This window comes from Coregonus clupeaformis, chromosome 5, assembly GCF_020615455.1.
Source record: "Coregonus clupeaformis isolate EN_2021a chromosome 5, ASM2061545v1, whole genome shotgun sequence".
Lineage (NCBI taxonomy): Eukaryota > Metazoa > Chordata > Actinopteri > Salmoniformes > Salmonidae > Coregonus > Coregonus clupeaformis.
The window spans coordinates 2,048,013-2,061,777 of NC_059196.1; the positions used below are offsets into that span (position 1 = coordinate 2,048,013).

At 43.3% G+C, this 13,765-nt stretch overlaps 1 protein-coding gene across 1 annotated transcript in view; it reads right to left on the reverse strand.

The window, feature by feature from the left end:
* The window catches only part of LOC121558337 (beta-galactosidase-1-like protein 2), a 40,310-nt gene extending 28,344 nt beyond the window's left edge, over positions 1-11,966 (reverse strand). Inside the window, exon 1 of the mRNA XM_041871749.2 lies at positions 11,725-11,966. Within this exon, the coding sequence (XP_041727683.2) occupies positions 11,725-11,786 (62 nt within the window). The 5' untranslated portion in view covers positions 11,787-11,966. The remainder of the gene's footprint in view (positions 1-11,724) is intronic.
* Positions 11,967-13,765: the final 1,799 nt, after the last annotated feature.

Genomic DNA, 13,765 nt, shown 5'->3' on the forward strand with positions numbered 1-13,765 from the left:
CTCCTCCTTCTCTCCAAACCGCGTTGGCCCACTCCAGGGCTTTCCCCGAGAGGCAGGAAATGAGGACGGACACCTGCTCTCGATCTGATGGCGCCGGCCTGACACTGGAGCAGTACAGCTCCAGTTGGAGAAGGAATCCCTGACATAGAGCCGGCGTCCCATCGAACGCCCATGGTCGAGATATCTGGATCCCTCCGGGTGCTGTGATGTAGGTGGCTGGATCCGGTTGGCCAGCTGGTCTCGACGGATCGGTTCCTCTTCTCTCCAGGCGTTGGACGACCTGAAGAACCCGATCCATCGCTTCCCCCAAGCTGGCCAGCATAGTGGAATGTTCCTGGACCCTTGCCACTATTCCAGGCATGCACTCTTCTCCTGCTGACTCCATAGAGCAGGGGTGTCAAACGTACGGCCCGCGGGCCGGATCAGGCCCGCAAACGGGTTTAATCCGGCCCGCAAGATGATAAAAATATATATATATATATATATATATTTTTTTTTTGTAAAGTATAAAAATGCGCTGCAATTTTTCAATAAAATAAACTGCTGTTCCAATTGCGTCCACTGGATGGCGCAATAGCAATTGTGTTAAGCAAGCAAACTGTTTATACCGGGGCAGAGCAAGTAGGTCAAGCACGTGCAGCCAATGAGCTACTTTGTTTTGCCCGCGATATTTATTACGGCTTCTACTTTTAACATTATGTGCTTTGGCACCCTCATTGCCCCAATATGTCTCTGTCAAAAAAGAGAAAAGTGGACGCAGAGTGCAGAGTGTTCCAAGAAAAATGGTCATCCTATTTATTCACGGAATTGAATGGGAAAGCTGTATGTTTGGTGTGTTCAGAGCATGTTGCAGTGCTGAAAGAATATAACCTTCGTCGCCACTATGTGAGTCTTCATGCCGACAAATATGACAACTTTCAAAGACAGCGGAGATGAGAGAAGGTGAATGAAGAAACAGCAGTCTGTGTTTACTCACAGCCGAGACATCAGTGACGCTGCAGTGAAAGCTAGCTACCTCATTGCTAATGAAATCGCAGTGGCTTCAAAACCATTTAGTGAGGGTGAATTTGTAAAAACATGCATGATGAAGGCAGCGGAGATTGTGTGCCCTGAAAAGTGGCAGGCTTTTGCAAATATCAGCCTGACAAGAAACACAGTTGCAGACAGGATTTCCGATCTTTCAGTGGATTTGGACAGCCAGTTGAAGCAAAAAGTAAAGTCATTTATTGCGTTTTCGGTTGCAATTGATGAAAGCACGGACATTACAGATGTTGCACAACTGGCCATTTTCATCCGCGGAGTTGATGACACATTGACCGTCACCGAGGAGTTCGTGGAGTTGGTGCCGATGACAGATACAACGACAGCAGCTGATATTTTTACCGCACTTGCCGGGCGCGCTGGACAGGGTCGGAGTGGACTGGTCCGCGCTGTCAGCCTGGCTACAGATGGTGCGCCCTCAATGATCGGGGAAAAAAGCAGGCGTTGTGACAAAGTTCAGAGAGAAAGTGCAATCTGCAAATGGAGGACGTGATTTTTTGACTTTTCACTGTATTTTGCACCAGGAGGCTTTGTGTTGCAAGTCATTAAATATGGATAACGTCATGAAGGTGGTCATCCAAACTGTTAATTTCATCCGATCCAGAAGCCTGAATCACCGTCAGTTTGACAGCCTTCTCAGAGAGAAAGACCACATCTATGGCCTGCCATACCACACTGAGGTAAGATGGTTAAGCCGAGGTGCTGTGCTGAGGCGTTTCTTTGATTTACGAGAAGAAATTGAACAGTTCATGGAAGAAAAGGGCAAACCAGTGTTAGAATTTCATTCCGCAGAATGGATGCAGGACCTTGCATTTATGGTGGATGTTACAGAGCACCTGAATAACTTGAACAAACAGCTGCAAGGGCGCAACAAAGTTGTCACGCAGTATTATGACAGCATACGTTCTTTCAAGTTGAAGCTGTCATTGTGGGAGACGAACTTGCCGGTGGTGATGCAGCTCACTTCCCTGTCTGAAAAATGTGCGCGACCCAACATGTGGCAGACATGAAGCGGTTCAAAGATAAAATAACGGGACTGTTACGGGAGTTTGAGCAACGCTTTCAGATTTATGTTTATGTTTTTATGTTGATGTGCTATTGTTTTTAATTGATTTTATTTGTATATTTAACCTATTCTTGACTCTGTGGTTCTTGCACTTGTTTGGGGAACAGGATTTCATTATTTTTATCTACATTTCTGCCTGAGAAATGACACCCTGATATAGTTCTGTGATCTGTGATATACTTCTGTGAATCACTGAGGCATTGTGTGTTTGTGTGTTCTTTGTCCTCAGAACTTTCAAATAACTTGAGGTGTTTTATGATTAATAGTGATGTTGTGCTTTTGGACACTGTCCTCAGGCTCCAGCTTTATGTTTGTATGTTTTTATGTTGATGTGCTATTGTTTTTAATTGATTTTATTTTATTTGTATATTTAACCTATTCTTGACTCTGTGGTTCTTGCACTTGTTTGGGGAACAGGATTTCATTATTTTTATCTACATTTCTGCCTGAGAAATGACACCCTGATAAAGTTCTGTGATCTGTGAAACAGTTCTGTTAATCACTGAGGCATTGTGTGTTTGTGTGTTCTTTGTCCTCAGAACTTTCAAATCACTTGAGGTGTTTTATGATTAATACTGATGTTGTGCTTTTGGACACTGTCCTCAGGCTCCAGCTTTATGTTTATATGTTTTTATGTTGATGTGCTATTGTTTTTAATTGATTTTATTTTATTTGTATATTTAACCTATTCTTGACTCTGTGGTTCTTGCACTTGTTTGGGGAACAGGATTTCATTATTTTTATCTACATTTCTGCCTGAGAAATGACACCCTGATATAGTTCTGTGATCTGTTAATCACTGAGGCATTGTGTGTTTGTGTTCTTTTTCTTTAGAATTTTCAAATAAACTTGACGTGTTTTATGATTAATAGTGATGTTGTGCTTGTACTATTTTGGACACACTGTCCTCAGGCTCCAGCTTTATGTTGTATGTTGATCGTATTAAAACAAAGAAAACAATCTGAAGTTGTTGTTTTAAAGTTATATATACCATGATTTTTCCGGTCCGGCCCACTTGGGAATAGATTTTCCTCCATGTGGCCCCTGAGCTAAAATGAGTTTGACACCCCTGCCATAGAGGGTGAGTGATTCTCTGATGAGGTGTGAATGACAGAGTCAGGCGCAGGAGGTAAAACACCGAAATCCAGAGTTTATTCAGTGTACATGAATAAAGCGGAGCAAGCGTCAAAACGAACTAGCACAATTGAAAAATCCACCTTGGCTACATACAAGAAAGAGTAGCTCAACCAAGCTACTCACTCTCACAATGAACAATCACTCACAAAGGACAAGGGGGCAGAGGGAACACTTATACACAGACTAATGAGGGAATGAGTACCAGGTGTGTGTGATTGACAAGACAAGACAAGACAAGACAAATGGAGTGATGATAAATGGAGCGGTAGTGGCTAGTAAGCCGGTGACGACGAACGCCGAAACCTGCCCGAGCAAGGAGGAGGGGCAGCCTCGGCTGAATTCGTGACAGAGTCAATGTGCGGGGGGCACCGGTTAGTCGAGGTAATTGAGGTAATATGTACATGTGGTTAGAGTTAAAGTGACTATGCATAGATAATAAACAGAGTAGCAGCAGCGTAAAAGAGGGGGTGGGGTGCAGGGGGGTGGAGGGGACAATTCAAATAGTCCAGGTAGCCATGATTAGCTGTTCAGGAGTCTTATGGCTTGGGGGTAGAAGCTGTTAAGAAGCCTTTTGGACCTAGACTTGGCACTCCGGTACCGCTTGCTGTGTGTTAGCAGAGAGAACAGTCTATGACTAGGGTGGATGGAGTCTTTGACAATTTTTAGGGCCTTCCTATGACGCCGCCTGGTATAGAGGTCCTGGATGGTAGGAAGCTTGGCCCCAGTGATGTACTGGGCCGTACGCACTACCCTCTGTAGTGCCTTGCGGTCGGAGGCCGAGCAGTTGCCATACCAGGCGGTGATGCAACCAGTCAGGATGCTCTCGATGGTGCAGCTGTATAACTTTTTGAGGATCTGAGGACCCATGCCAAATCTGTTCAGTCTCTTGAGGGGGAATAGGCTTTGTCATGCCCTCTTCACGACTGTCTTGGTGTGTTTGGATCATGATAGTTTGTTGGTGATGTGGACACCAAGGAACTTGAAGCTCTCAACCTGTTCCACTACAGCCCCGTTGATGAAAATGGGGGCGTGCTCAGTCCTCTTTTTTTCCCTGTAGTCCACAATCATCTCCTTTGTCTTGATCACGTTGAGGGAGAGGTTGCTATTCTGGCACCACACGGCCAGGTCTCTGACCTCCTCCCTATAGGCTGTCTCATCGTTGTCGGTGATCAGGCCTACCACTGTTGTGTCGTCTGCAAACTTAATGATGGTGTTGGAGTCGTGCCTGGCCATGCAGTCATGGGTGAACAGGGAGTACAGCGCACACCCCTGAGGGGACTGAGCACGCAGCCCTGCGGGGCCCCTGTGTTGGGGATCAGCGTGGCAGATGTGTTGTTACCTACCCTTACCACCTGGGGGTGGCCCGTCAGGAAGTCCAGGATCCAGTTGCAGAGGGAGGTGTTTAGTCCCAGGGTCCTTAGCTTAGTGATGAGCTTTGAGGGCACTATGGTGTTGAACGCTGAGCTGTAGTCAATGAATAGCTTTCTCACGTAGGTGTTCCTCATGTCCAGGTGGGAAAGAGCAGTGTGGAGTGCAATGGAGATTGCATCATCTGTGGATCTGTTGGAGCGGTATAGAAATTGGAGTGGGTCTAGGGTTTCTGGGATAATGGTGTTGATGTGAGCCATGACCAGCCTTTCAAAGCACTTCATGGCTACAGACGGGAGTGCTACGGGTCGGTAGTCATTTAGGCAGGTTATCTTAGTGTTCTTGGTTACAGGGATTATGGTGGTCTGCTTGAAACATTTTGGTATTACAGACTCAGTCAGGAACATGTTGAAAATGTCAGTGAAGACACTTGCCAGTTGGTCAGCGCATGCTCGGAGTACACGTCCTGGTAATCCGTCTGGCCCTGCGGCCTTGTGAATCTTGACCTGCTTAAAAGTCTTACTCACATCTGCTACGGAGAACGTGATCACATAGTCATCCGGAACAGCTGATGCTCTCATGCATGTTTCAGTGTTGCTTGCTTTGAAGCGAGCATAGAAGTGATTTAGCTTGTCTGGTAGGCTTGTGTCACTGGGCAGCTCGCGTCTGTGCTTCCCTTTGTAGTCTGTAATAGTTTGCAAGCCCTGCCACAGACAACGAGCGTCGGAGCCGGTGTAGTACGATTTAATCTTAGTCCTGTATTGACTCTTTGCCTGTTTGATGGTTTGTCTGAGGGCATAGCAGGATTTTTTATAAGCATCCGGGTTAGAGTCCCGCTCCTTGAAAGCGGCAGCTCTACCCTTTAGCTCAGTGCGGATGTTGCCTGTAATCCATGGCTTCTGGTTGGGGTATGTACAGTGGGGAAAAAAAGTATTTAGTCAGCCACCAATTGTGCAAGTTCTCCCACTTAAAAAGATGAGAGAGGCCTGTAATTTTCATCATAGGTACACGTCAACTATGACGGACAAAATGAGAAAAAAAAATCCAGAAAATCACATTGTAGGATTTTTAATGAATTTATTTGCAAATTATGGTGGAAAATAAGTATTTGGTCAATAACAAAAGTTTCTCAATACTTTGTTATATACCCTTTGTTGGCAATGACACAGGTCAAACGTTTTCTGTAAGTCTTCACAAGGTTTCCACACACTGTTGCTGGTATTTTGGCCCATTCCTCAATGCAGATCTCCTCTAGAGCAGTGATGTTTTGGAGCTGTCGCTGGGCAACACGGACTTTCAACTCCCTCCAAAGATTTTCTATGGGGTTGAGATCTGGAGACTGGCTAGGCCACTCCAGGACCTTGAAATGCTTCTTACGAAGCCACTCCTTCGTTGCCCGGGCGGTGTGTTTGGGATCATTGTCATGCTGAAAGACCCAGACACGTTTCATCTTCAATGCCCTTGCTGATGGAAGGAGGTTTTCACTCAAAATCTCACGATACATGGCCCCATTCATTCTTTCCTTTACACGGATCAGTCGTCCTGGTCCCTTTGCAGAAAAACAGCCCCAAAGCATGATGTTTCCACCCCCATGCTTCACAGTAGGTATGGTGTTCTTTGGATGCAACTCAGCATTCTTTGTCCTTCAAACACGACGAGTTGAGTTTTTACCAAAAAGTTATATTTTGGTTTCATCTGACCATATGACATTCTCCCAATCCTCTTCTGGATCATCCAAATGCACTCTAGCAAACTTCAGACGGGCCTGGACATGTACTGGCTTAAGCAGGGGGACACGTCTTGCACTGCAGGATTTGAGTCCCCTGGCGGCGTAGTGTGTTACTGATGGTAGGCTTTGTTACTTTGGTCCCAGCTCTCTGCAGGTCATTCACTAGGTCCCCCCGTGTGGTTCTGGGATTTTTGCTCACCGTTCTTGTGATCATTTTGACCCCACGGGGTGAGATCTTGCGTGGAGACCCAGATCGAGGGAGATTATCAGTGGTCTTGTATGTCTTCCATTTCCTAATAATTGCTCCCACAGTTGATTTCTTCAAACCAAGCTGCTTACCTATTGCAGATTCAGTCTTCCCAGCCTGGTGCAGGTCTACAATTTTGTTTCTGGTGTCCTTTGACAGCTCTTTGGTCTTGGCCATAGTGGAGTTTGGAGTGTGACTGTTTGAGGTTGTGGATAGGTGTCTTTTATACTGATAACAAGTTCAAACAGGTGCCATTAATACAGGAAACGAGTGGAGGACAGAGGAGCCTCTTAAAGAAGAAGTTACAGATCTGTGAGAGCCAGAAATCTTGCTTGTTTGTAGGTGACCAAATACTTATTTTCCACCATAATTTGCAAATAAATACATAAAAAATCCTACAATGTGATTTTCTGGATTTTTTTTCCTCATTTTGTCTGTCATAGTTGACGTGTACCTATGATGAAAATTACAGGCCTCTCTCATCTTTTTAAGTGGGAGAACTTGCACAATTGGTGGCTGACTAAATACTTTTTTCCCCCACTGTATGTACGGTCACTGTGGGGACGACATCATCGACGCACTTATTGATGAAGCCAGTGACTGATGTGGTGTACTCCTCAATGCCATCGGAATAATCCCGGAACATATTCCAGTCTGTGCTAGCAAAACAGTCCTGTAGCTTATCATCTGCGTCATCTGACCACTTCCTTATTAACCGAGTCACTGGTGCTTCCTGCTTTAGTTTTTGCTTATAAGCAGGAATCAGTAGGATAGAATTATGGTCAGATTTGCCAAATGGAGGGCAGGGGAGAGCTTTGTACGCGTCTCTGTGTGTGGAGTAAAGGTGGTCTAGAGTTTGTTTTCCTCTGGTTGCACATTTAACATGCTAGTAGAAATGAGATTGATTAAGTTTCCCTGCATTAAAGTCCCCGGCCACTAGGAGCGCTGCCTCTGGATGAGCATTTTCCTATTTGCTTATGGCCTTATACAGCTCATTGAGTGCAATCTTAGTGCCAGCATCGGTTTGTGGTGGTAAATAGACAGCTACGAAAAATATAGAAGAAAACTCTCTTGGTAAATAGTGTGGTCTACAGCTTATCATGAGATACTGTAGCGTATATCCCGCCAGCTGTATGTCATCCATGTCGTCGTTCAGCCACGACTCGGTGAAACATAAGATATTACAGTTTTTAATGTCCTGTTGGTAGGATATCCTTGATCTTAGGTCGTCCATTTTGTTTTCAAATAATTGTAAGTTGGCTAATAGGACTGATGGTAGAGGCAGATTACTCGCTCGCCGTAGGATCCTTACAAGGCACCCCAACCTACGTCCACGATATCTCCATCTCTTTCTCATGTGAATGACAGGGATTTGGGCCTTGTCGGGTGTCTGTAGAATATCCTTTGCGTCCGACTCATTGAAGAAAAAATCTTTGTTCAATACGAGGTGAGTAATCGCTGTCCTGATATCCAGAAGCTCTTTTTGGTCATAAGAGTCGGTGGCAGAAACATTATGTACAGAATAAATTACAAATAACGCGAAAAAACACACATAATAGCACAATTGGTTAGGGGGCCGTAAAACGGCAGCCATCTCCTCCGGCGCCATCTTCATGTTTACATGTTTACTGAGAAGGGGTCAGCATGCTGTCTGCTGTGACCTGGCCTGCTTGGCAAGTTGGCAATACTCGAGGTTTGATGTTGATTCCATAATGGCCTTAATTGAATTGAATGTACTACATTGACATTGTTTCATCATTAAGCCCTTGAAGTCAGAGGGGCCTGTCAACATGGAAAACCTTCCTGTCAACAATAACAATGGTAAGTCCTATGGCTACACTCTATATGAGACCACCATCAGCAGCGGAGAGAGAGCCCTGGTGAGTAAAGACAGGCACCAGCTGTTGTTTTCAAATATACACAGACCGCCACCCCTTGTCTTACATAATTATAATCACTAACTTTTCTCCCGCCTGTTAATGGAAAACAAGTCCATGCTGCTTATCCTATAGCACAGCAGAAGATTGGACTTGATCAGTTACTCTCTGCAGTCCAACTGAAAACCATGTTTCCTCTATTGTCTCTGGGTACTATGCATTGTTGACTGTAGTGCTTCAATTAGTGGTTTCCACATGTTTTATGTATTTTCCATTGAAGGGGGAGAGAACATTGAGTTAACTTGTGGAGAACTGTGGAAGAGTGAATGATGGGAAAGCCCTGGATGATCAGCGTAAAGGTATGCTATTCTTAGTTACTACCACTTTAACAATCAGAATTCCATGGCAGAAAGTATACATTGAAGGCACTGTAGACCTTTGGGTGTAACCCTTTATTGCTGTGACATCTGTACATTGTCGTTAAAGTGGATAGACCTGAATGCTCAACAAATAGCGACAGTATCCATGAGGTCTTGGAATAATTGTATTGTTACTCGCCCATGCAGCTCTTAATCTTTAGTCACATATCACCCTGTTCTAGGTCTGGTGGGAGACATTGTATTGAACCATGTGCCTCTAAAGGGCTTTACAATCTACTGTTTGGATATGAAGCCTGATCATTTAATTTATACAACAATAAGTTCCATTCTGGCTCTTACAGTTTGTCATCTGTTGTCAATGCAAGTTTAACTGGCATATCAGGTTGTCTTAAAGGCCCAGTGCAGTCATAAACGTGATTTTCCTGTGTTTTAGATATATTTCCACACTATGAGGTTGGAATAATACTGCGAAATTGTGAAAATGAGCATAATGCCCTTTTAGTGTAAGAGCTGTTTGTAAAGACCACTTGAAATTTCAGCCTGTTTTGGTGGGATGGAGTTTTGGCCTTCCATGGGGACATCACCATGCGGTAAATTAGTTAATAGACAAATAAGAAAGAGAGTTCCAAACCTCTCTGCCAATAACAGCAAATTTTCAGTTTTCCCCTCCCCACTCAGACCACTCCCAGACAGTCCTAGAAAAATCCTTGCTTGAGAAATTGCCCTTTGCTAAAAAACTATTTTTGTTTATTTTTTTATTGAAAATAATCACAGTAAGATACTTAATTGTTACCCAGAAATGATTTGATATTGAGATTAAAAAATGGCTGCATTGGACCTTTGAAGTTTAGATGACTCATATTGTAGTGCTGCCCCATCTTGTTTAAATGGGTGATCTCCTCCCATGTTTCAGATTGAGTGTAGCAAGCCAGTGGAACTCTGTCCCCCAGAAGCCTTCCTTCCCAGGGTTCTACCAGGGCAGGCTGTATGTGGATGGCCATCCCAGAGACACCTTCATCAGACTGCCTGTGTGTAAAGTAGCCCTACAGGCTTCGTGGTTATGAGAGATAGCACCACCTGTCCATGCTGTACCCTGCTGGTTTATTCGTATAGTGTAGTAGACCTATCTCTGGTGTATTGGTGTACTGTATAGTGTAGTAGGCCCATCCCCCATCAGACACACATAGTGATAAAATAAGTTCCTAGATAAACTCTTAACTCCCAGTGTCAAGTCACTGATGACAGTGTTTCCATCCACAGGGCTGGAGTAAAGGAGTGGTCTTTATCAATGGGCAGAATCTTGGACGCCACTGGTCCATCCGTCCCCAGCAAACCCTTTACCTCCCTGGACCTTGGCTTTAAAGTGGAAATAATAGTGTACAACTGAAAAAAATCTCCTATAAATTCCAAGGGTTTTAGTCTTCTGAGGTGTTTTCAGAAGTTGTTCTCATGTTTACAGTACCATGTATTCTTATAAAGTTTGTATCAGCCTTTATTTGTACAGCTTATCCTCAAACCAAGACATTGATAAATATACAGGCTAGAATAGTTTGTTTAATGGATCTCTGTTTTCTTTGTGTTCATTTTTAGATCATCGTGTTCGAGGAACAGAAAGCTGATGACAAATTAGTTTTTGTTGAAAATCCTGAGCATGGAAAAATACAAACATCAATTTTGTGTTCTGCTTTGAAATTATCAATATTTTAAATAAAACGATGACACAGCAAGTTCTTATAACATAGTAATAACATGGTAAAATACAAAGCTATCATTACCGTAACACACTGTATGTATGTAATGTTGTTTTTGTGTTATGGGATGGTTCTACCACTGAATGTGATGATAGACATGTATTTTTATGTAGCCTAGAACACAGTCATAAGGCAAGTTACATACATTGAAAGACAAGACATTGAGTGGCGGAATGCAGACTATTACAACAAAGAAAGTTGAGATGGACGTGATCAAGGACAACAAAGTTCAAAGGTCCTTAAGGTCAAATGCAGGTGTGTGAAACATTCCAGTTTCAGTGCCTCACTAGTTGTCCATCTAAAATGAAATATAGATAAATAAACAAACCACTTGAATTCACATATATTTGTGTCTTGACTACTGTTAAGCATAATTGTCCTGTTAGGTTGACTAAAAGGGTATTTTATTATATTTACATGAACAAAATATAGTTTGCAGCGCATCTTATGCTCATTTTGAATGATAAAGCGCTAGTTATTAATGCATAAACATTAGCCTACAATATTTTCAGGACAGGCCATTTTATTTTATCTTTATCTTCATGTTATTTATTATAAGGTTATTACAGAGAAGAATGTAGTTTACAGTAGGAAAATAACAATCTGTCACGCTCCTTCGTGTATGGGGGCTTTTTATTGGATATCATTGATTTAAATCTTTGTTATCACAGATTATCCATTATATTAACCTACCTACATCCACATATTACCTCAACAACCTCGTACCCCTGCACATTGACTCAGTACAGTCTCATGGAATATAGTTTTGTTGTTCTTTTATTGTGTTATTATTTCCTTTTTCCCTTTTCATCTGCATTGTAGTCAAAATGGCTATATTTTAAGGTTAGGGTTACAATCACATTTTAAGAAGATAAATTATAGAAATGGGTGGGGTTTACGACTTTGTGGCTGTGGTAACTAGTGAGGACCTGGCACAACTCCGATATAAAGTGTTTTTTCTCAAAGTTGCCAGGATGTCACGTGTCCTTACTTATATCAGTACACTCTTAACAACCATATCATTACGAAACTTCTATTCGATCAAATAAGTCACACGTAGCAAATAAGCCATGCAATTTTTTGCAAACCAAATTCGACACTCTCATTGACCTACATAGAAAAGCTCACCAAGTGAATGAAAAAACGCCACCTGCTGCTGGAGAAGACAGAATTCGGGTCCAGTTATCCATCGCTTCGCCTCTTCCTCTCTGTTCTTATTCACGATCCCGGTAGTTGCGGACCACTGTGTTATTGACCGTGAATAGTCATTTTGCGACATTTGCGTAACTTTGTGTCAACAGTTAGCAATAGCGATCATCTCAAATTCAAATACGGTGGTTAGTTTCATTGCACGAACAGAACAGGATACTTCTGAGTGAGGGAGCTGGCGGAAGCGGAAGCGGATGATGAAGTGGAATCTGAATACAATGGCGGTAGAATCTGAGTATTGTTCAAAAGAATGGAAAACGATAGTTACCGGAGTGTAACTCCAGTTCTATGAGTGGCTGTTCACTGCCTAGGCAGCGAACAGCCTGAGACAAAATTATGCACACACCTGCAGCCAATAGGAGTACAGGTGTCCCTACACTCCGGTAACTATCGTTCTATATCGTGGAGCTCCGCCCCATAGGGGAGCTCTGCTCCTATTGGTTTAAGGCGGAGGGCAACGCTCCAAAATGTACTCCCTGCCGAGCCCAACACTTCCCATCGAAATGAAAAGGTCGGGCCTAGCAATGGCTGCGACCAAGTCTTGCAGTACTGTAACACACTGTGTCACAATACAGTGAGGGAAAAAAGTATTTGATCCCCTGCTGATTTTGTACGTTTGCCCACTGACAAAGAAATGATCAGTCTATAATTTTAATGGTAGGTTTATTTGAACAGTGAGAGACAGAATAACAACAAAAAAATCCAGAAAAACGCATGTCAAAAAATGTATAAATTGATTTGCATTTTAATGAGGGAAATAAGTATTTGACCCCCTCTCAATCAGAAAGATTTCTGGCTCCCAGGTGTCTTTTATACAGGTAACGAGCTGAGATTAAGAGCACACTCTTAAAGGGAGTGTTCCTAATATCTGTTTGTTACCTGTATAAAAGACACCTGTCCACAGAAGCAATCAATCAATCAGATTCCAAACTCTCCACCATGGCCAAGACCAAAGAGCTCTCCAAGGATGTCAGGGACAAGACTGTAGACCTACACAAGGCTGGAATGGGCTACAAGACCATCGCCAAGCAGCGTGGTGAGAAGGTGACAACAGTTGGTGCAATTATTCGCAAATGGAAGAAACACAAAAGATCTGTGGAGGGAGCTGAAGGTTCGAGTTGCCAAACGTCAACCTCGAAACCTTAATGACTTGGAGAAGATCTGCAAAGAGGAGTGGGATAAAATCCCTCCTGAGATGTGTGCAAACCTGCTGGCCAATGACAAGAAACATCTGACCTCTGTGATTGCCAACAAGGGTTTTGCCACCAAGTACTAAGTCATGTTTTGCAGAGGGGTCAAATACTTATTTCCCTCATTAAAATGCAAATCAATTTATAACATTTTTGACATGCGTTTTCTGGATTTTGTTGTTGTTATTCTGTCTCTCACTGTTCAAACGTACAAAATCAGCAGGGGATCAAATATTTTTTCCCTCACTGTATACTGCGTCCTAAGTTCAAATCCGCCCCACCTAGTCCAATGGCATCACCAATGTCTGGTGGGCAGAATATGGGCCATACTAATCTGTACTAGCAGATAGATGGTACCTCAATATCCTGTTACAACAATACCGACCACTAATGGAATGACACAAAGTGTCACTCTACATTGTGTACACGGTAGCCCGCCCCACTCAATCAATGGAACCCCAAAGATTAGTGGGCAGATCCCAGAACATGATTCATACTCATCTGAACAAGCAGATAGATGATGTCACATTCCGTCAAAATTGTCACCACCGGTCTAATAGTACCGTAACCAAGGTTACTACTATTGTCCCTCATCATTCCGCCGCAACCCAGTTATTCACTGGTGGGCAGATCAATACATGCCTTCTACTGTACTGAACATGTCAGTCAGGAGTCATGCTAAAATATGTCTCTCTATCAGAAGCGGACCTGAAAGAGACCTGCATTCCTCTCTCTTACCTCAACTCCTCCCCTCAGCCACGCTGAGTACA